The 23636-nt window shown below is 40.6% G+C and overlaps 2 protein-coding genes across 6 annotated transcripts in view; both read right to left on the bottom strand.

The window, feature by feature from the left end:
- Positions 1-138: 138 nt before the first annotated feature.
- Oseg6 (intraflagellar transport protein Oseg6) lies at positions 139-7215 on the bottom strand. The gene is made up of 19 exons (XM_069115379.1): positions 5953-7215; positions 5377-5756; positions 5077-5287; positions 4880-4992; positions 4389-4806; positions 4083-4316; positions 3871-3996; positions 3498-3795; positions 3232-3430; positions 3070-3167; positions 2683-2965; positions 2386-2614; positions 2069-2321; positions 1514-1974; positions 1338-1434; positions 1066-1272; positions 695-981; positions 542-618; positions 139-484 (listed from the first exon to the last, which is right to left on the bottom strand). Exons 1-19 carry the CDS (start codon positions 5965-5967, stop codon positions 358-360), a joined length of 4113 nt encoding a protein of 1370 aa, XP_068971480.1. The 5' UTR covers positions 5968-7215; the 3' UTR covers positions 139-357.
- Positions 7216-7736: 521 nt separating this feature from the next.
- The window catches only part of Prosap (SH3 and multiple ankyrin repeat domains prosap), a 180535-nt gene continuing 164635 nt past the window's right edge, over positions 7737-23636 (bottom strand). For 2 of the 5 annotated variants that reach the window (XM_069115374.1, XM_069115378.1), the window contains 13 exons: positions 21559-21739; positions 20862-21181; positions 20007-20271; positions 17439-18132; positions 16753-16982; positions 15929-16105; positions 15070-15280; positions 14630-14831; positions 14101-14410; positions 13667-13860; positions 13382-13543; positions 11458-11758; positions 7737-10937 (listed from right to left, as the gene is read on the bottom strand). In XM_069115374.1, the coding sequence (XP_068971475.1) occupies positions 9727-10937; positions 11458-11758; positions 13382-13543; positions 13667-13860; positions 14101-14410; positions 14630-14831; positions 15070-15280; positions 15929-16105; positions 16753-16982; positions 17439-18132; positions 20007-20271; positions 20862-21181; positions 21559-21739 (4458 nt within the window). In that variant the 3' untranslated portion in view covers positions 7737-9726. The remainder of the gene's footprint in view (positions 10938-11457; positions 11759-13381; positions 13544-13666; positions 13861-14100; positions 14411-14629; positions 14832-15069; positions 15281-15928; positions 16106-16752; positions 16983-17438; positions 18133-20006; positions 20272-20861; positions 21182-21558; positions 21740-23636) is intronic. The other 3 variants (XM_069115376.1, XM_069115377.1, XM_069115375.1) reach the window with 2 other exon arrangements.

The following is a 23636-nucleotide window of genomic DNA, read 5'->3' as shown; positions in this document are numbered from 1 at the left end:
TTATACATGTATATGTGCCTTTCTGTGTGTGTGTACGTGACGCGTGCGTATGTGTGTATGTACATATACGTATATATTGATGATAGTAAATTGTTTAATCTGGATAGAATAATAGTGGGGGAACTGAATCAATTACAATTGCTTGGAGACTAGTTTATTGACAATAATATCTACATACTGTTGATACTTCCATGCATGGTCATTATTTGATTTGTGCACAAATTTTATAAATAATCTATGAATTTATATAAGCTACTTGTACTTGTCTATGTTGTACTCATATTGGACGGCACCGTTTGATAGGAGTAATAATATTTGTATTTTTTTCAACTCCTATTAAATTATAACTAAAACTGTCTAAGTTCTCACTGGTGATTTTCCTTCTTGAAAATCGAGATAGGAACGGATGTTGAGAGTAGATGAAACCATGTTAACATCTACTTTTTCCGAGCACATTGGACACGTATTTTCAGATTCAATAATCCTAGTATAACAGCAAATAATTATATGTATTATCTTTAAAATAAGATGTCATACATACCTTAAGAATTCACTTCTTATGCAAGGAAAATCACATTGTGGACATACCGTGAAATCATCCTCAATGATATGTCGGCCCTAAAAAATGTTGTCTTATTAAAACACAATATATGTATTAAATTTCAGAATAAATGCATGCTTCAGAGACACTAACTGTAGCTATACAAAAAGGTATTGTATTTTTGCACTTGTCGCAAGTAATCTCTGTCTCTGTAAGTTTGCTCTTGCAATATGGACATGGAGTTAAAGGTTCCTCTTCAATTTCATTATCTTTTGATTTTGGTGGCTTTCTTACAATTGCCTCAATTTTTTTACTATACTTAGCATCAATTTGGCTTCTGTATTCCGGACGCATCAACATAGCAGCATAATTAAAAGCAGCATATTTTAATCCAGCTCTTTGACATTCTATTACAGTGGAGGTCAAAATCGGAACAATATCTAAAGGAAAAAGAATATGTACACTAAACATTACTCGTATTATTTCGATATTTAATTATACATATTTATATATATTTTACTAACGTGATGGAAATTTCGATATGTTATTGGCTACTCTTATTAACATACGAGCACCACGTAAATGATCGTTCTTTTTTACATGAAGTCTCACAAGGATATATGAATGCAAAAGTCTTAAATTGTTTTGCATCTCTGAAGGTATATTGATTTTATTCTTTTTTAATTCTTGATACATGCCAAATAAAACATCATGAGCGCTTCTATAATTTCCTGTAGAACAAATCATCACTAACACAATTCTTTTAACATTGGTTATATAAATACAACAAACATACCATTAATTTGTTCTTCATTAGCAATTATAATTGCTGTCTTTGCAGCTTCTTTGTACTGTTTTCTAGCCATATATAATCTGAATAGATATTTAGGATCCTGTAATGAGTATGATTAGTTGAACATCAAGTCAATCAAGTATCAATACCGATATCTTTATTAAATCAGATACCAATACCTTTGGTAATCCATCACCACCTAATAAAAAATCAATTAACTGATTTGCTAACTTGTCATCTTTTGAAGACGCAACTGTATCAATGGCTAATGACAGGACTTCATTTTCATTTGTTACTAATTGTGCAGCTTTTAATAAATGTCGTAATGCTTTTTGATATTCCTTGGCATAGAAGTAATATTTTCCAGCTAAAAAGTTATTTTTCTGAGATTCAAAATGCATCGCAAGGCTTTTAAAATCTTCTTTTCGCGCATTGCTGTCATCAATCGTATTTATTAGGATTTCTCCATATAATTCCATTTTTCCGTGTTGATTAGCTAATTGGAATGCTTCTTCGTGACAATTTGATAAAATCAAGAACTTAATTGCTGAATTATAATCATTCATTTTTTGAAAATATTTTGCGACCATTTTAGCTCCTTCTATACTTTTAGTTTGTTGTACTACTTCAACACTTCGAGCTACAATTAGTAAGCCATATATGTATGTACATTTTAGATGAAGTTTAATAGCTAATAAACTAGATATAAGATATTTTAATATTAATTATATTACCAGGATTGTTTAAATATTCCAAATTAATCCTAATTATGTTTTCATGATCTTTTGCAGTTTCATATGCCTTTGCTGCTTCTTCATATTTGCCTTCAGCTTCTTTGGCTTTAGCATATTGTATATTAAGTTTGGCAGATGAAATTTGTGGTAGGAGTTGCCCCACTTTCTGCCAATTTTTTAATTTTATATATGCAGAAGCAGCTTTATCAAAATATTCAGCTTTTTCATATAGTAATGCAGCTTCATTAAATTGCTATAATAATAACCCAATTGTAATACTTATAGAACATATTTATACGGTTATAGTACTTACACACCTTCATTGATTCTAATATTTCTGCACATTCTTTTCGCAATTGTCTTGAACTTTCATTGTCCATAGCTATGTTTACACCCCTTCTACTATCCCCACATCTGATAGACATTCTCGCAATTCCAGCAAGACATAGATTTCGATGTTGCGGATTATGTGTAGTTGTATTAGATATATTATTTGAATCTACCAATCCACGTTCATAATTTGTTAACGCTTTTGGATAATTACCCCTAGAAAAAAATTCAAAATTTAAATACGAACACATAAATAATTTACGCATTTAATGTTGTATTCTTACGTAAATTCCAACTGTTGAGCATATTCTCTAGCAATATAAGGAATTTCATCAGCTTTCAATTTTTGGGCTAAATTTAATGCTTGTTCCCATTGCATTAGGTCTCTTCTTAAATACAAAGCTTGTACTGGTTGAGATGATTGTAAAAAAAATTGTTCTGCCTCATTATAATTACCAAGTAAAATACAAGCATGTCCACATAATAATGGCAATTCATCTAAGGTTTCTATAGTTTGTAGTGCCCAAACCATCGCAGCATCTTCTAAGTAGCGGTAAATTCGAATTGCTGTGATGAAAAATGATTATTTGTAAATAATATATTTATACGTTTCTTATAGTAATAATAATAATAACAATAACAACAATAATAATAATAACAATAGCAGATACCAAAATCAATATTTAAATTTGCAATTGCAATTTCTCCTAATTTTAACCATGAGTCTTTCTCATTAATTCTCTCACATGTCTCCCATGCCTGTTGATATCTGAAATATTTAATAGAATAAATATCCTATAGTCAACAAATAAAGAAATAAATAAGACGTTTACCTCCTGCAAAGAATCTGATTTTCTAATATTTCTTTCATTTTTGTATATTCCACAATATTTCCTATATCTTCATGAGAAGACAATGTAATTTGCATTAATTTGTTACTTGTTGAACTTAATGTCAATTCTCCAGAATACATCAATAGTGGTAATGTTTCAGATGGCAATTTTGTTGTATTTATCTTTATAATTTTTGTACCTGTTTCCAAAATATACGTAATATATTTGTTTTATATATATTGTGTAATTTTCAAGTTTTAACTTACCTTCGATAAAGTATTTTACAAATATGTATGTAGTAATGAGAGTTTTATTGTAAACAATAAATATATTACGTTCCAAAATATTTTGATCCCAAATTACACCTTCAATGCAACCTAGACAATCAGGAATTTGTAAAACAGTTTCTTGCACAGGATTATACATATAAGCGTCGAACTTGTTATCTATAAAACATAATTGTGTTCCATTTGTATCTAAATAGATTTCCTTTATGCCATTATTGTGTATATGTTCAGTACATTGATTAAAGACTTCTAAACTAAAATAGATTATGTGGCCCATCTAAATATATCATAAATGTAAGTTAGTTCTTTCAGTATTTACTTAGAATTCCATACATTTATAGAAATAACTTACATCACTGCCATAGATTAAGAAGTTGCTACTAAGAGCATGGCACGTTATTTTAAAATCTGAAACACCTAAGCCTGGAAACATTTTTGTATCCTTCCCTTCTTTCGATAGTGTTTGATCCATTTTAATCTACAAGGATAATAAGTTAACACATAGTTGATTTACTAATACACTAATGTAACATAAATTTATATGTGTTTTAATATACTTGTTACCGAGTGCAACTGTAATTTGCCATCAAATAAAACAGATGCATAAGTTTCATTCAATCTTATACTATCTATTGTTGCTAAATAATCTCTTTCAAAATGTACTGTAGTATTGTAATCCCTTCCGGATATATCCCAGAACAATGCTCTGTTATTCAACCCTACTGCTGCATGCATTGGACCTATTGTTAATACCGACGGTTCTATTATAGTATTAATTATTATTGGTTCTGGTTTCTCCTAAAAATTAATTTTATATATTTACGTGCAGTTTTATGCAGTTTTGATTTTATGCCATGTATTTAGATTTACTTTATCTAGCGTATACAGATGGATTGTAACTTCTGTTAAACTGGTAAGGAGTGCAATCCTATTTCCACAAACGCTAGATAATTTAGGAATTTGTATTAAATAGACTAAAACATTGCCACTGTGAGTCACAGTTGCTATCATTGTACCATCCATTGACCATTCTACTGTATTAATTCCAGTTTCACCGCTTACTGTAATTAATTTTTCAGTTTCTTCTAAATTTTGCAAGCTATGTATTTTTATGGCATTATCCCCACATGTAGCGATTTTTCCTATTGTTTGACTTATGGCCAAGTCAGTCAAGGAATCTTTATGATTCTTAACTTGAAATAATTCTTGGCCAACTTCTTTAATATGCGTAGATATTGCAGTAAAATATCCAGTTTGAAAACCAACTAAAATATATCCATCTCCATACCTAAAGTAGGACATATAGTGAAAACAAAAGTGATTAAATTTAAGTAATTTTTTAATGATCTAAACCTTTTTACCATTTATAAGTAACAATAGGTCCATAGCGTTTTTGAAAAGCTAATTCAATAGGATTCTCTGGATCCAAAATATTGTATAGAAATAAAGTGGTTTTGCTAATAATAAGAGATACCTGGCAAGTAATGAGAAAATTAATACTTTAGATATACAAACACACATGTATTTTATATATCACTGCTTTATAAAGAAATCATACTGTATTTTCACCCCCAACTCTGTGATCCATTTTCATCTCATTAAACTGAATATCAGATGCATCACCTTGAAGAGGTATTTCGCGCCTTGTATCCCCATCACTTGTACTGATAGTTAAAATCTTATCTTCACTGACTAACGCAAGAAGTCCCTCATAAGACCAAGCGCCACAAGTTATCCTTTTTTTGTGCTTTCCCAAAATTGGTATTCGTCTATATATTAATTTATGATTTAATGTAGGATTATATAATATAACAATATGTAAAAGTATTTTCTGTAAAAATACTATGATATATCATACTTGGCATTTATATGGTCATAAAGTACTAAATTTCCTTTTTGTGTTCCTACTGCTAATAAACAAGCTCTTTTTGCCCATATCATACATGTTAATCCATCTCTTACACCAGCATCTATTTGTGTCTTTTTTCCAGTTGTTGCATCCCATAACGTGATAGTAGAAGAACTTTGTGATATAATAGCTAATAGATCTCCATCAGAATCCCATCCAAAACCAGTACATAAACCAGCAATTTGAATACGTTCTTGTAATTCACCTTGTCTATCAAAAATAGCAACTGAGGAATCATAACCAGTAGTTGCTAGATGAGTACTATTACCAGGGCGCCATGAAATGAAAACAGTACCAGTACCATGGGGTTGATACAATTGATAAAGAACCTGTATCAAAACATTTGACGAATAAGCCATATGCATGGTTCAAATAAATGTTGATATATTGTTAAATAGTTTAAATGGATAAGCATCTTCTTAAATAACGTTTGTAAATGTTCTTTGTTATAATTTAAATCTTAAATAACAAGTAAGCAAGGATATTGCATAGTTTTCTTAAGAAATTTGTAAATGTATAACCTACCTTATCAATCGACATTTTTTGAGGCCAAAGTTTTTAGCGTTATAGTCGAGAAGGCTAATTGCCTAGCAATGTATAAAAATGTTATGATGGCGCATAGTTAAAATATTAATTTATTAAATGAGACATATTTTACATGTAACGTTATATTTCTTTTATTCGCCATGTTGTTTATGTTTCGATAGGCCTCGATCAATTTCAAATTGTGTATGTGATTGTTGCCATGGATCGTGATAGATAGCGCTGTATTTTATAATTCACTTTGTTTCTTTCTGTTCGAGTTTTCAATAGCTTTAAATTAATTGACAAAGCGGAAACAAAATTATTAAAGTAACGGTGAGACAGATAAATGTGAGGTTCATTAAAGTATGCTGTCGTTATTTGAACATGATCGATTATTATTTATCATCGGAAAATTGCACGTATCTTGCAACTCGTAATACAGTAATTATAGTGCAAAAAGTACTAATAGTATTCGCAGGATGATAATTAAGATTAAAGAGAAATGTATCAAGTATGGATGAACGAATAAAATAGATGTATGCAACAAAGGTTCAACAGAAAGCTTTTAAAATTCAATTCGTGTTGCGTTTTTCACGTCTAATCTGACACTAACGCAATTTTTGTTTTGTAAATACATGCATCTGGTTATGTATAGTTATGCATGTCAATAATGCTTCATCGGCAAGATCCACGGAAACATTATGTGTCGATGGTGATTATATCGAATGCTTAAATTTTCAGATTTATTATCGTTGATAAATAAATTGAAATTGTTGCAATATATTCGTTGTATCTGGATAACAAACGTTTATTTAGCTATCCAGGTTGTCGCTTTATAAATTTATTTAGTTCCCTTCAATATTTTTTAAAGTGTCTATATTTCGTCACCGTTAATGGCGAGCGTGTACTGTCTTCATTTAGGAAGAAATAATTATACATATATACTTCTACGCGTGATTTTTTTTTTTGGAATAAGCTACAAAACTTCCTACCGCCTCGTAAAGCGAGGTAAAAGCCGTTTAGTAACAAATTCTAAGGACACGGATAATCAGGTGATCTATCTTTCGAATAATCTCGCGCGAGCTTGAAGCATTTTAAAGTGTTATCATACTATTGAAACAGTTCGATAATGCGATAATGTTCGATAATGAACGAGAACAGATAGATTCGAAAGTACAATATTACGGACAGTGTATAAGGGTCATTTGTCCAAAAATGGGTGTAATGTCAACTCTTTTTCGTAAATTTCGATATATTACACACTATTATAATTAATTTTGGCAGGAATGTCGTAAATGGGTCATCGCAAAAATTTCTTCGGTTCGTGAACTATTTAGTTTCTAAAAACATAACTTCGCTGAAATTCGATATTCTCTTCCTTTTTTTCATTTTTAAAGGAGCTTTAAGATCAATATAGCTTTACTTTGAAACAATCTTAGATCTTTAACTTTGAAAATATCATACAGGAACGTTGAAATGTCCTTGGAGTGACCTTGAACCATCGAGTAACTTCGAGCGGCCGTGACCTTGAACTTTTTGATAACTTCAAGGAGAGTATGTCGGCGAGCCTTCAACGGAATTATATTCTTTTAAGCGAATAATGGTTAAAAACTGCGTGATCTTTAAAAAGAATAATCCAACGTATAAGATATACCTTCTTCATTTCGTATATCTTTCAACCTTTATGTATTTGTTTTTTTTAACAAAGTTTGCGCGAGCACGTATACGAGGAAATTAGCGTAATCGACAATACCGTTTGTTCAAGACCGCAAACAAAGATAAAATTCTATTCTTGAAACGGTTTATTATTACACGAGCCGTTGTAATGCATACAATATTGCTTTACTGACCCGAATCAACCAGTCGATCAAGTTTTTGAAACGATATACACGCATCAGTGATCTTTCGTTCTTTTTTACCGATCGGAAACAAACAATAAAATATTTAAGGAACATTTAATACTTATCTTTAATATGATTTCCTTCGACTCGAAAACTGTTTCATTCATGCTTCAACAAGCATGCACTTGACTTAACATCATACTTCACTGTTTTGTATATGAATATGATTTAACTTGAAAAGGCATAGAAACAATAATTAGGAAGGACGTTGCTTTCATGGATATCGCTTAAATCTATCGCGGTGTGATCATAAAAGTGATGATAATAATCGTTCCATCGTTATAGATATTCAATACGTAGCAATGTTGTTCGGTATATATATACAGTATGTAGCAGTGTCGCCGAGAGTCGCGAGATCTTTCTCCTTTATTTCTCCACTGCCGATCAATTATATACTATATACAAAGGATAAATCAACGAGGGTTATTCCATTACAAGAAAAGGATCGACTTTTGATTATCTTCGACGTGAAACACTTCGATGAGGGACCAGACATAACCGTGCATTTTTTTTTAGCGAACAAACATCATTTTCGATGAGGGAAAGATCGTCAAAGTTATGCTAACACCTCGCGGCTCTCAGGAGCCTGATTCAAATGGAAGGAATACGATCTATCTTACAAGCTGAATAATGTTGGTGCGTTAACGTAGTACAGTGCGCCTCTATTAACGCGATTACGAGCTTAGAGATAAATTCATACTCGTCGTAACGCTATTACTCGTTATTACAAACTAGAAACAATCTCTAATGACTTTGTGAGTAGAACTTTGTAATTAGGCTCTTGAGCAGTGTCTAAACACGAGAGAAACGGAATCGAACTCAACCGCGCGCGCGCTTTACTAGCTAATCCATTGATTCGGCACCTTCGATTCTTTCTTTTCCGCATCGAATTCGCGCCACTCCAATACTAAAAAGATATCAAACGAATTACGATTAGCAGCACCGATTCGTATCTTAGCACGGTTTTACGTTTCGATGCGTTCTTCCTCGAAAGTGCCTTCGTTCTTTTCTGCTTGTTTCGCGGTGGAATGGGAGAAGTTGATGACGTTTACAGATAGAAGTTGTTACATGTAAAAGTATTAAACACGCGTCGTACTTCGATAGAAATATGAAAAACAAACCGATATACGCTACGCATTCGTTCTCTACGTTTCTTACACGCACACATACATAATACACACACACGAGCGTGCATCGTATAGAATTATTCTTTCTTTATTCTTTTCTTTTTCCCTTGCTCGCTCATTTCTCTCTTCTCTCTAATTACGAGCTACAGTACGATTTATAGATCCTTCCTTTTTTTTTCTCGTTCACCTCTTTAGGCCATTCCACGAGACGGCTATGGAATTTTGACATTCACGAACGTTGCGTCACACCGCTTTGTGTGTAGAAAGCATCGCGCGCACGTTTCTTTCTTTAAGTCTAACGTATCTGCGGTTCGTACGACTCATACATATTCTAGGTTTTACGGTAAAAATTCACTGAATACCTTGTTCACTACTACAGACCCTTTTGACGGAGCGACCTAAACGGCGCTCTATTCAAGTACGGATACTTTAGCGATAGAGAAGACGCGCGCGTTCGTTCCTTACAAAACTCCTCCGGCGCGGGGAACGTTATCGATGAAAAATTTTATTGCAGCCAATCGCATCGTATGTTTTTCCCAATGGTCGAACGAGTATGCGTTCGATCGTCGGTCCAGTGACGGAACAGGTGATATTTAGGGATCACGCGCAACACTGTGTGCGTACATAATTATCTCGGGAGGAGAAAGGTTAATAGGGAAAGATTAAATTGACTCTGGTAAATCGTGACCCGTGATCACGCGACTCGAACCGTCCGTTCATCGGCGATCCTTCGCAACGATTCTTTCTCACTGGTTATGCAACCGCCCACCGGAAGCTTTTACTTGATTGTTGGTAACCTTCGGTATCGCTCCGATGATCTTCACGCGATTCTGTTGCTGTTGTTGTTGCGGTTGCTGCTTGTTGTCGCAGAATTGAGGCGGAGGAGCGAATACCAGTTCGTCGCCGCTGCCCGCGGAAGGTCCAGCGTTGAACTCAGGCGGTGGTGGAACGAACAGATCGTTGCTTTGTTCCTCGGCATCCGCTTCGATCGGTGGTGGCAACTGGGCTAGGCTAACCGCGTGTCGCGTCAGTAGTCCGCTACCACCGTAGCTCGTTCTTTTCGGATTCGTCTCCTTTTCTACGTTGGTGACGGAGAGCACCGTGGTCGGATGTTGCGCGGCTTCGTTGGCAAGATTTCTAACGGTCGTGTCATCGAAACCTGTTGGTGGACCCACTGGCACGTCTTGGTCGGAACTCACACCACTCGAGCTGTTATCGCCGTCCTCGACGAGGGATTGCTGAGTTTGTTGCAACAAAAAGTCGTTCGGGTGACTCTTCGAAGACTTCAATTGCGTTCTGACCTTCTGAATTTCTTCAACGCTGAACGAATGTGGTAACGAACTGCTACCGGATGAACTCGAACCCGAGGTGTTCGAGTTGCCCGATGTTTCTCGAGTGGATTCCAATTTCTCCCTTGCAGCCGCTTTCTCGAGTTCCTTCGCGATCTCTGATTCTCCATCATCGTCCGTCTCTTCCTCTCCCTCGTCGTTGTCCGATTCCGACAGGCTGTAATCCGGTTCTGGGATCGGCGGAGCTGTGTTAGTCACCGTATTTCCAGCATTGTTGTTCGCCACTGACGAGAGATTCGTGATCGAGGAACTGGTACCGATGGCCTTCTTCTTTCTTTCCCTGACACCAGCCGTACTGTGACTTCTGTTGGTCTTCAGAGGTTGCGCGTACTGGTTGTTGGCCGACTGATTGTTGTTCACCTGGTTGTTGTTGCTGACGGTGTTGTTCACGTTTTGTTGGTTGTTTAACGGCTTGAAGGTCGTGTTGTTGGTGGTGCGCAGACTGTGCGATTTCCTCACGTGACAACGGGTCGTATGAGTTGGTAGGCTGCGAGAACGATATCCTACCGTCTTCATATCTTCCGGTGAGGCGTATAACTTGGCGCTATTCGATGGTCGGAAGCTCGACATCACGCCATAACCTCCGTCTGCTGTCGCGGCTGCCAGTTCTGCATAGAACAGGAAGAATATAGTTATCTTGTGTGGGAATAATTTCTACAACGCGGTGTTGGAAAGAGACTAGCGGAATGATACAGCAGCGAGAGGAACATTCTGCTCGATTCGTTCATTAAACGACACGATTGGCAGATGTGACCATTTCGACCGATCATAGTATCGTACAGTTTTATGCAAATTCATATTTCTCCGTATGTTTGTAAAGTTTCAAACGCTATGTAAATAGCGTAGGGAAGTTTCTAACCAGGTCGATCTTTCGCTTCATATTCGAAAAACTATATCGAAAAGAATTTTAAAACTAATACCAGGCGTAAGGGTACGACGAGTAAAAGAAAATGGTAAGAAACGCGTGTACGATCGAAATGGGTATAATCGGATTTATATCTATTCCACTCGCCTTTCTTTCCAGCTTCCAGCACAATAGGAGCTGACAAGCAGCCACCGTGAAATTTATCACGAAATTACACGTGACTGAACCGTAACGCGTTGAAATATCCTGACGATATACGGTACCTTTGACTTGCTGTATATGAGCCATATTATCGTACACAGAAGCCGGTGTGACTACGTCCGGCACGTTCGCGCCCACGTTCACTTTGACGACTTGACCGACCGGTGGTGGAGGTGGCGGATGGTTCGGTGGTGGAAGCCCGTTTCTGCCATTCAACGCGTTTACGTCTTCCTGGCTTCTATGCCCTTTCGGAGCCAAAATAGACGACTGAACCTGCACGTTTAAGTCCGGTGTACTGTGAAAGTCTCGGTGAAGATCGGAACCACCGCCCAATCCACCGAAGAATCGCACTCTTGAGTTCAGCTGTGAACAAACCGACAAAATCCTATTGGGACCCACGATCCGGCGATTTCGAGGGGATAGCGTTCACAAAAAACAATAGCTGGTCGCACATACATAGCTCGTACTACTGTCACAAGTAACGCAATATCCGAGAATTATACGAACTTGGAGAAGCACCGATAAAAAGCAATTTATATTCCCTTAACGCGCAAATTTTTCTCCTCTATTAACGAGAATGATTAAATCTCTGTCTTCAAAATCAAGTGTTTAAGAAGCAACTAATAATAACTAATAATGAAAATAGGTGTATAATACACATTTTATATACATATTTTGGTATAAGATACCATAGTTTCAATTTACAAAGATCAGTAGCTACAAAATAATCGGTTACGGTCACGTACATGTGCTCATTAGTTGGTTAATACCATTATCGTCTTAATTTGCATCTACTTATATTTACAAATTTATCAAGTTCCATTTTCTCCTTGTTTAATAAGATTTATACATTTTGAGATGACGAGTGACTTTGAGATTATTTGGCGACTCGCGAGAATTTAAGATGGTTCGCAATTCTGAGAAAGTTGGATGTTATTTAAACGTGTAACGGCCGATTATGTATGGCACACGGGGGAAGAATGCACGATCATGCAAAAAGTGTAAGCAAAGTAATTAAAATGTTCGTTTCATGGATATACATCGTTAGTTCTGCGAGGCGTGTTCATAAAGCTGAAAGTGATATCCGATACCCTTTCGAGCATCGGATTTTCATTAGCAAATGGCTTAGTCACCTGGAATCATGCAAGTCACGGACGCGCTAGAAACAAAGTATTTTCGATCAGTAATATAAGTCGTCCTCGTTGTCTCTCTCGTACCAGGAGCGCCCCTTGCTGTACACTCGTGCTGGCTTGCGAGAAAACTATAACACACATGCGTAAAAACAGCCACCATCACCACCTGGGTAGCATGCATCGAGGAGCACTAGCCACTCTGAAAAATACTTTCAATACTCTCGCCGAGAACCAGAATATCGATAATGGTTAAACAAAGAGTGGGGAGGCACAGCGACTAATTAAATGACCAGAAATACTCGGGTCACCAACGGGTCACCAACAACACGGATCTACTGTAACGGCAAACAATTTATCCAAGTTACGGGAAATTAAGTCGATCGGAGTTAAACAAAGCTTGCCGCTTCTAGGGATTCCTCTGGTCAGAAATTTTACAGTCGAATCGTTAACCATTTCCGGGATATATAATACTTAATACGCTAAACAATTTCTCATCCAAGTTTCATTTTTCTAATTATCTTTATAAAAATATAAATTTCTATAAATGCACTAAAATGTAAAATCAGTTTTACCGAAGGCAAACACGTTTACCGTTTAATTGATTAATGATCTAAAAAAAGAAACAAGTTAACTCGCTGTCGAAACGACTCTCCTTTATATTTGCCAGATAGAATCCTTAGAATAGACAGTTTAGCGGTTTGCTTAGTTTCTACAGCTGTCAAACACCGCAAACTCTATCACGTTCGTAACCATCGAGCAAAGTATCACGCGACAGAGTATAATAAAACGACCCACTACAGAGGCAGATCGAAAAGAGTATATACGATTAACTTTCGAGGGAAAGTATCCTTACTTTGCCTTTGCGTTTCATTTCCGCTACGCTCGCGTATACCCTGCCGGTCTTAGCAGGTGAGGAAGGATGCGACTTGGTAGCTTGACCAGTTTGAAAGTGAGAGCTCATCATGGACGAGCTGTACTGACCACTGGTACTACCTTGCTGCCGCTGAAATAGTTCCTGGAAGAAAGGAAGGACAAAGCTGAAGCCTCAGTTCGTTCGTGCAGTGCCATTCGAGGAGAACAAGAAGCGCATCGTTCGTGATCGAGCAACGGTATATGCTTCGTGATTTTTCATACGTACCTCCAGTTCCGCGGCAGTGATCCTACTGGAGGTAGGTCTCGATCGAATACTGGCCGTTCGCGGCTGCACCGGTGTGTTCTGTCCGGTATTGGGCCCGGTCGATGGTTGTTGAGGAAGATGGATCGATTCCGCGCTACTCGATTTGGCTCCCGTCGATGTTATTTCGTCGCGATCGTCTCTCTCACCACCACCTTCTGCATATCACGAGAAAACATAGTAAATTTGTACAGTATACTTGGTAATTACATATATAGCAGAAGAAACTAATGTCGAGCGGCGATTATACACATATTTATATACATAAACGAAATTGTTGAGAACAGTAGCGGAGAGCGGATAGGACTAAGTCATCGTAATTTAGGCGAAACAATTCATTTCTATTGGAATTCAAGCCGACATTACTGCATTTTTTACTTTTATCATCAAAAGTTTACCTAATCCCGCGACCATCGATCTTGCTCGAGCGCGACCAACGCTCAGAGTGGTTTTCGGGTCTCTTCGGGGTGGCATGGGAGCCGGTGATCTGCCAAGCGTACCGCCAATCACCACGTTGTTGTTACCTTTACGCGGAAGGGTTGCGTACTGTCTCTGAATAGGTTGACTAGTTGGCAAAAGGGCTGCCGATTGCGAATTCGGAAGGCTGATCATCGGGGAAACCACCGTCATTCTGACCAGTTCCCCGGATTTTCGAATCAGGTCGACTACGTGTTCGTGCGACGCCGTTGTCACATCTTCACCGTTGATCTACGAAAAAGCATCAGGCATCGATAGAATAGAAGTTGATCAAATTGATAAACCAAAGTTAGAAAATAAAAACGAAGCTGCGATTAGCAACGGTTGTTCCAATATTCATTCGAAGCTTTCTATGGTTCCAAGTTTCAAATGACGTTTCAGGTAGGTAAAATTCGAATTTTTCGTATACAGTACGAAGCGATTCGAACTGCTTCGCTACTTGTTACTTACTTGGATAAGGTAATCTCCTTTTCGGAGGCCAGCTAGGTCGGCCACTCCTCCTTGATCGACGTCGTCCAAGTACTGCAAGGCGGGATACCTGGCCGACGGCGTCAGTTCCATTAGAGGCGAGGTTGCCTTGGCGCCCCGTAATACGAAGCCGAAACCTTTTCTCGAGCGATGCAGTACCACGGTACGAGGTTCAGACGTAACTCTGAAGATCAACGAATTGAATAACGGTTACTCGGTGGATTAAACCAGCGTCGTTTCCGTTAGCACTCAAGGCTACGACAGGCTCGAGGATATTCGAAGATATTCGCTCTAACGGACGCCTCTCTAGCTTGTAAAAATGTCCGATCTAACTGTTATTATTATACGTCTGTGTAGGATGCATGATAATGTAAGATGATAATGTAAGATGTAATATAAAGTAATATACGTAAGTGACTCACGGTTTCTTCAGTCTAGGAGCAGTAGCGAAATACTTATGTTGAGATTCTCTACGGCCCAATACTCTGTTCCGGCCATCCCTGGCAGGCTGAGGACCCAGTGGAATGTTCGTGTGACGGAGCCTGACTTCTTGTACGCAGTGCGCCGGAAACAGACCCGTGCCCTGTCCCCGAAGCACTCCTTCGAGAAGACCACAGTCGGTCGCTCCGGTGACTGTTAAAAATAAAGAAATAAAAAATACAACTCACTACCTGGCGTATTTTAACCTTCTAATTTTAGAAATTATCAACTAAGTAATAAAGATATTTGGTTTCGACGAGATTAGCTTGAAATTTTAGCGTGTTATATCTCCCTTGCAAGAATATCAGGAAAGATATATAACTGGTTGATTATTCGATGAATCGGTGTATTTCATTTGAATGCACCATCGATGAGATATTTGAGAAGAAACAATTAACAAAGGTCCAGGACATTTCCACCACCATGCGACTGTTGTTCGGGCAATTTTACTTTTTCCCAGCTTATAAGAGAAACATATAAAACGTAACGTCATATTACAAAACGTATGTAGAGTACGGCACATCATTTACAAACGACTATAACTAAATTATGAAAATTAAAATTCGCTTAATCTAGATTCGTAGAATCAGTCGCCGTGTCGAAAGTAATCCCACAATCAACTATTATAACGAAAAAAAGAAATACGAATCTACCAAAGTCCACAAACTCGTAAACAAAAAATGTGCATACTTACGAAATAAAAATCAACGAACAGCGTTCGTTCCGTTATCGGAAACGCGATAAACGCGAGCCTTGATCAAATAAATAAAGAGCGATAGAGAAGATAATTATAGTCTGTACCTTCCAAGATATCTCCCTGATTGATATTCAGATGGCCTAGAATTCCGCTGTTGTAGCTCTCGACGCAAACGACCGTGGTACCTGGGATCGAGAGGGAATTGGTAGTGTCCGACTGTGAGGTTCCGACCCCGGAACTGTCGCTAATCACGTCGGAGGCTGTATCGCCGAGACTCTTGTCTAAAAAATTTACGAAAACAAGCATGGTCGTTTGAGCTTTTCATCGTTCCATTGGCTCGATCGGATTCTTAGACCGGCTTGAACGTCATGCAACGCTAGATTTGTTAACGGAAAGTAGAAAGCGCCAGCTTAACGCTAAAACGGTATATCCGCTCTTTTGAAATTTCCTAACTAGTAAATACGTGTACGTAGAGAGAGTTTCGTGGCGTGGAATGTCTAGATCGCCGATGTTACATCCATCGAGACACAGATAGTCGTATCTCGCGTGTTGTTTCGTCATCGTCTCGAGAAACGTCATAGCACCGCGTGGAACAGACTCGGCAAAGTTAGCCTGTCTGGCATCGCGTACCATTTCTGATGGTGATGGTTCGACGTTCGAGTCACGCCAAATATACAAATACACTTGATCGTGTTTCTCGCTTTCTCTTTTTTCTCTCTCCCTCTCTTTCTCTCTGTACCTTTCTCTCCGTGTCGCATCAGGGGATCACGTGTCGTGTCCCAAACGCATATACGGAGGCTACATCTCACGAAATCTCTTGAACGATGAAGGTTGCGAGCACGCGAGCTTCCGTAGAACCGCATTCTCGTCGCTCTGGTCGCGACCGAGAGAGGCAAAAGTCGAGGAAAATAAACCTGTGTGTGTATACCTGTGACGATGCTGGCGGAATCTTCGCCGGACGGTTGATTGCTGCCTTCGGAGAGGCTCGAGCTAGCCGAGCTGAAAGGAGCTAGACTCCTGCTGCTCGGTGACGGCGACGGCGGCATCTCCATCGTTCTGTGCATGTCAAGACGGTGTTGAAGCTCGAGCCGGTGTTCTTGCAGCCTCGTCAGTCCCTCCATTCTTACGTTCTGATAGTTCTCCGCGGTGGCTGGTAATCTTGAAATGGAGGCGGAACTCGTATAGGAGTCGAACGTAACTACGTTCGACCTTATGTTCGATTAAATCTCACGAGATTAGCGTAAATTGTCTTTGCTTTAACGCGCGATCGGTTAATTCCCGAACGCGCGGATGAACACGCGGGTTTCCCGCCACCCGAACAGCGTACAATCGATTGAATTCGTTGCGAAGGTTAGTATCGGAAAACAGCCTGTTGGAAACACGTGTGAAGTTATATCGATATCGAATCAAAGATAAGAGCAGACGCCCTGGCTTCGTAAAGAACGCGGCAAGAAATCTCGACCTTGATCGGTCGGATTAATCAAAGAGAAGAGATGTTGGAGATTTGAGTGAACAGCACGGATGATAAGAAGGGACAAGAGGAGTAACAAGGAAATCCCGATTTCGAGAGCAGCCGAGTTCGCAAGAGAGATCGCAAAGACAGTTTATGCTTACCTCGCGTTAGGATCCCTCAGCGAATTGGGGCTCTGGTAGTCCGAGGTAATCCGATGACCGTTCTGCTCGGCGGATCTAGCGGCAACGTGCTGCTCGGACGGTATTCTCTGTAGCTCGTTTCTGGTTGCTTCGATGGACGGTACTCTGGCGAGGGCGGCGTGATGGGTGTCCGCCGTCCTCGCGATACTGTTCGCGTACTGCTCGGCGGACGGTACTCTGGTGAGCGTACCGGTTGGATATTGCTCTGTGGACGGTACTCTGGTGAGCGTACCGGCGGTCGCGGAGTATTGCTCTCCGGAAGACATCCTGGTTACGGTGGTGGTACCGGTCGCGGTCGCGATAGGGCTGGCATATTGTTCCGAGGACGGTACTCTGTTCAGGGTGCCGGTGGATGGATACTGTTGTTCCGTGGACGGTACTCTGGTCAGGTTGCCGGTCGCGTATTGCTCGGCGGACGGTACTCTCGTGACCGCGTTGACGCTCGCCGTGTACTGCTCCACTGAGATCGTTCTGGTGAGGCTACCTCCTCCGGAACCGGTCAAACTTCCACCAGATCCGTGCTGTTGTTCCGCGGAAGGTATCCTGGTCAGGGTGCCCAAGTTACTGGCCGAGCAGCTCGTGGTCATCGTCGACGTGCCGCCGAAGGCCACCGACCGTCGTTTCGGGTTGTAGCGTGGCGGCCCTTTAAACGGTACTGGAAAATCGAGGGTTGCAAGGTTAAGTAAAGAAAGGATTACTTAGCCTTACAAGTAGACGCCGCTCTCCGAAGGTATTCGTCTTCCTTTGGAGCGAGATCGTCTCTTTGTCACTTTTTCTCTCCCGATATTATCATCTTTCTGTGTTCTCGCTCACGAGTCCAATGTGTGTGTGTGTGATCTGACACGCGCGTGTCCCTTTCTAAACACGATTTCCCCGAATCCCGAATCCCTGGCAAACAGTATTTCTTTCGATCTCACGAAATGCTTTCTCTCTCGATTCGAGCGTGCTTTTTGCTACGATGCGTTTCCCGTGCATCGTTCCATGTTTTTCAAACAAGCGAGCGATTCGATTAGACGTCCGCGACCTTTCGCGGACTTACAAGCTGCCGACGGCACACACGCACGCACACACGCGCACCTACACAAATTGTTAAATACTCGGCATTGCTCGACGGCATGTGATTCACGTTATGTCACGTGTTATAAGGAACAACGACGATCGAATAACGTTATCATCGTTAGTCTCTGTATACAAGAAAGCGGTGAAAAGCACACGCAAGAGTCACGCATTCGACGCGGTTGCTTGTATCTGTTTTGTACGATACAATGTGCCCGAGGTTGTAAAGGTGCCACTGAGATATATCCGCAACGTACTTTCGTACTTCCTTTTTTTTTTTTTTTTTTTTGTTAAACAGACACAGCACATGTGCACCGGTGATTTCGAGGTTGCCGTCAACGGGCCACCGGACTTCTCGGAAGCATCGCCTGGAAACAGCTTCGCTTTTTCCATTTTACTCCAAGGAAATTCCAATGGCCCATGACAACACACGTATGTATACTCACAAAGTACGTCGAAACTACCAAACATTACTAGTCAACTTGTTCTCACGACTTCGCCATTGCCGGGCTTGTCAATCGAACGTTCGATATCCGTTTTGTCAGCAGCGGAATTTGATTTCTCCGTATTTATACGATTTTCAAAAGCAATCTCGTTAAATCCGACAACAGCGAAGTCGCTCTACGACGAGACCAAAAGATACGGCATCGTTAGTAATTACTCAAAAGCAATCAAACTTTAGTCGTTACTTCTCGTTATATCGTTACAAACATACTCGACGTCTTACAAGACCATCACCACCAAAGATCCCATTAGACTGTTACAATTTCATGTACTTTTGTCATACAGCACAGACACAGATACACGTACAATTATATATACGTAAATATATATTTGTATGTTATATATTTACATCGTTAGACTAGTCTATGGTTCACTAGCTACTCTTCGCTACGCTACGAGCAAGCGCTGAAGCGTGTTTGTCTCTTAGTAGACAGGTAAAGAAAAAAGGTAAAGCGTTCTACGTACATGCACATGCCAGGCTAAATTCGTGACGTGCTCTATGTTTAAAAAATTCCCGAACGGTCGATACGAAGTCCGCGCTTTATCAGATAAGCGTTTCGCGTAGCTACTCTTCGTCTGTCAACGGACGTGTTACGTCGTGTATACGTTGTACAACTCGAGTTGTCCGTAATCTCGAGTGCGAAACGATGTCGTCGAACGATTCAAAAAGGATTGCGAAACACACTCATCGAATTCTCCGAATCACGAGTTTTTCGTGATCGCTGTCGATTCCCTGAATGTTGTCTACCTACTAAGAATCGGCTATTGCATGGCACGATCAAAACGTAGAAAATTAATCGATCAACTGATCGACCAGCGGTCGCGTGGAGGGGAGGTTCGGTTTCATCTTTTCTCTGTTGCTTGAAAGAACGACAAAAGGAAGATTGTCTCGCCAACAGTTCCTCCTTCCCCTAATCACGTCGAATCTTCGACGAGGTTCGCCTATCTGTCAGTGTGATTCGCACTCACCAACTTCCTCCGGCTGATAGTTCTTAATGACCTCGGCCAGCTCCATGTTCCCGGCGATCACGGCGACCTGGTAAGGCGTCTGGTTCGCGTAATTCAAACTGTCCTTCTGCGCGCCTCTGAACAGCAACTGGCGTATGCAAGAGGAGTCCGTGTTGTTCACTGCGCAAACGTGCAACGGTGTATTACCAGATGCGTTACGCGCGTTCATGTCGGCGCCATAAAAAAGCAAGTGATCCAGGTGTTGGACCAGGTTGTTGCGGCAGGCCTGCGAACACCACACCAAGTATCGATTATCGAAGGGGACGCGATTATAATTAAACCGTACTTTTCCTACCTTCCCTTAACTTGTCCTTCAAACCTTACCACGTGTTGCTCGAGATAGATACGTCTAGTCTAAAGCTGCGTCCTTACTCCAAGCAACAACCAGCAACTTTTGGTCGATGTTTCGTGTATTTTGAAAAAGTTGCCGGTTTACTGTCCAATGTTTTTCTACCATTCTTCGTGTTATTGTTTTTCGTAACAGAAGTCGCTTGTTGTTTGTTTCCAATTAGAGCGGTAAAGATCAGAGTAAAACGAAACACATTCTGGTGGAAACAAACGTTTCACGACGAAGCCGTGCGTGGACAATTTTTTTGCTAGGGAAAACGACCATTTTGAAACCGAAGCAAACACCAGATATCCCTCGTTCGGTATGAGAAATGTTTCTGTAAGTCGATATTTGTTGATTATCGTTCCAAACATGCAACAACGACAGACAATAAAGAGTTTTCCGTTGTTGCTTAGGCGAGGACGCAGCTTAAACGGACAGTGCTTTAGGAAGTGGTACAAAAGAAAAAGAAAAAATTGTTGCGAGACCTGGTGCACTTCCTGCCACCCCTGCAAATCCTGGGCGCCGATCGTCGCGTGGTCGTGAAGCAGCGTTTCGCAGAGCATCGGGTCGGTCTTGTATATGACGCTGTAATAGAGCGGCGTCAATCCTTTGGTGTCCTTGTAATTGGGGCTGGCGCCAAGCTCGAGCAGCGTCTTCACCGCCTCCAAGCTGTTTCGTTCGACGGCGCGATGCATTGCCGTCAGACCCTCTTTCGTTCGATAATCCAACAGCGCGCCGCCGTTCACCAGCGCTATTATGACCTTCGAAGGTTTTTTCAGGGTCGTGGCCAAGGTCAACGGAGTTTCTGCAAAAGCAGGCAAATTTTCGCGTGAGATCACTCGCGGTACATCGACGTGGATTCTTAACGCGTGGAAGATTCTGATGGACACGAGGAAATCCGATGACCACTGACGCGGCCTCAAGGTCGGCATGTTGTCTCGAGGCGACAGAAAGCAAACGCGTGGTTGCGAGTTTGTGATTAGCCAAACGAGAAATAGCTGGCTACATAGTCGAATACAGTTATATCCGACGTTTCAGCGAGAACTTTTCCTCCTTGCATGAATTAGCTCGCCACGAAGCTTTTATCTAAATGAAATCGAGCTTTTTCGGCAACTACGGTAGAACGTTTGCCGGATCAGTGCCACAAATTCAACCGAGAAAGAAACTCGTAATCGGTTTTACCTCCGGTTTCCTGGCAGTGGAAATTAGGATCCAGACCCTTGCTGCACATCTTGGCGATCTTCTCGACCTGGCTGTTTGCCACGTATTCCAGTAACCTTCGCAAGTTCGTTCTCGTGTGCATCGCCTTCAGCTGTTTCTCGTCGAGATGCAGCATCTTGTATACTCGTCTTTTGTACTTGAGCTGCGAATTACAAAATTCTAAGTTACATCTTAAGTCATATTGTAACTGGCCATAGATTTAAATCGGTCAGAAAATATAATTAATTATCAAGCGCATATAGCGATTATACCATCCTGCTTAATCAGCTGTCGCACGTCCAGCGGTGTTTTAGGCGTTTTTTCAACAACACCGGTCTTGCTCGATGGTCGCGAAATACGCACGTTGGTTTTTTCTCGAGGATAGACTTAGCCGGAAAATACCGAGGACAAAACGTATAAAATTATCTCGGCTTAATGGGGGATTCACCCTGTCGCTTCCTGGTGGTTACAGCTTCTTTGTAATTATCGGAGGCGTCGTGCTTCACAGCGTTAGATTACTGACGGATAGGCAATATCGCAGCTACGACCGCGTTAATGACTACCGTTAGCAGCAATTATGATTATCCAGGGAACCGGAGTTGCAATGTAAATTAGAGATAGGCCGCTACGAAAATAACGAATGTACCGTCATATTACAAAAGCCCAACCGCCTTTGATCAACGAATTTTTTACTTCCTGTCGTACAACTTTTTACAAATTAGACATTACTGTACGATTAACGATTATCTATCTCTACGTCTTTGCGCGTATAGCGGAGAGAAAAGCCTGTCGGTGAACTTTGAGCTACGAATCAAGCAAGCGAGGTGCTACCAATCGTGTGGTAAACGATCGCATTCGGATGCAAAGACGTCCTTGGCGTATTTAATGGTCGCGTTCCTTCAACTAGGGTTACGTGCGTATCCAACGTCGGCTACCTTGTCCGCGACTTTTCCTCCTTTCCGCGCGTTGAATTGCACCGTCACTCGGTCTGCTTACTCGATGACGGTTAATCACGTTATTACGCAGGCAACAGTTTTATTACGAGCCTTTTTGGCGCGCGTCTAATTACGCGACGTGCTATCGCATCTTGCTTCTTGGCTCGATACGCGTGTAATCGCGTACTTCGCCGAAGAAAGCAACGGACGAAGGTCTCGTTAATTGCCTCGCTGTAATATCACGACGAAGGAGATTCGTCGTTGGAAAACAATGTTCGGATTCGCCAAGATTCGTTGCTAACGAAGCGCAGCGATTTCGAAAATTGAATCGTCCTCGAGGAAACAGCGAGGCGTGAAAATTAATAGTCACGGCTAAGTTTTTCTCGCGAGACGCAAGTAGTTGCAGCTCGTTTGTAAGCCAGCTCGTTCCTGAAAGTGAATCTCGCGTGACGAGATCGAGCGTACGTTCGCTCGTTCGGTTCGTGCGATCGACGAGTGCAAGGAACACACAAGTAAAAGAAAAAGAAAAAAAGAAAAAAATAAAAAGGAACATCGTGGCGAACACCGATGGTACCGAATACAGGTGATCTATGGGTCTGTCTAACCCCGCGTATTTATTTCTATCCAGGTCCTATATGGCGGCCGCATTATTGCGCGCAACTTAAGCCAACGGCAAGCAGAAAAAGTAAAACAAGCCGGCGCGTACCATCTTCGGACGTTCGCACTTTATCTACATCATCCACCTCGACGTTGAAATATTTCGCGAAATGGACGAGCTGAAAATCCCTGCTGTCCGACTGGCTCAAGGTCGCTCGGTGGAAAAAGATCTCGAAGCCAGGTGGAACCTTTTTTCGCTCGTCGAAAAACTCTTACCGTTTAATTAACCTCGGATAGAGCGCATTAATTATGCAACAATCAAAAGTACACTCGGCTCGCGTTCGGTTTGAACCCGCGTTCCTTTGCTGCGATACTACAAAGGCGATACCGCTACGTAGTACGAATTTTCTATGAGAAATTCACGAGCCAGACGTGAATACGCGTAAGTACATACGTTCTCATGCACAAGTATTTGAACACCTGGTGCAATTCGATCAAAAGATTTTCTCTATCTTTTTAAAAGTTATA

Source organism: Bombus flavifrons, chromosome 6 (genome assembly GCF_040668555.2).
Source record: "Bombus flavifrons isolate JBK064 chromosome 6, iyBomFlav1_principal, whole genome shotgun sequence".
NCBI lineage: Eukaryota > Metazoa > Arthropoda > Insecta > Hymenoptera > Apidae > Bombus > Bombus flavifrons.
Note: the sequence above shows the minus strand (reverse complement) of the source record. Positions and strands in the feature narration are given on the sequence as shown.

Coding starts and splice junctions, on each gene's coding strand:
- Oseg6 (XM_069115379.1), bottom strand. Junction 4,807..4,879: donor CCTATTGTTACTTATAAATG/GTAAAAAGGTTT, acceptor GTCCTACTTTAG/GTATGGAGATGGATATATTT. Junction 485..541: donor ATAAGAAGTGAATTCTTAAG/GTATGTATGACA, acceptor CTGTTATACTAG/GATTATTGAATCTGAAAATA.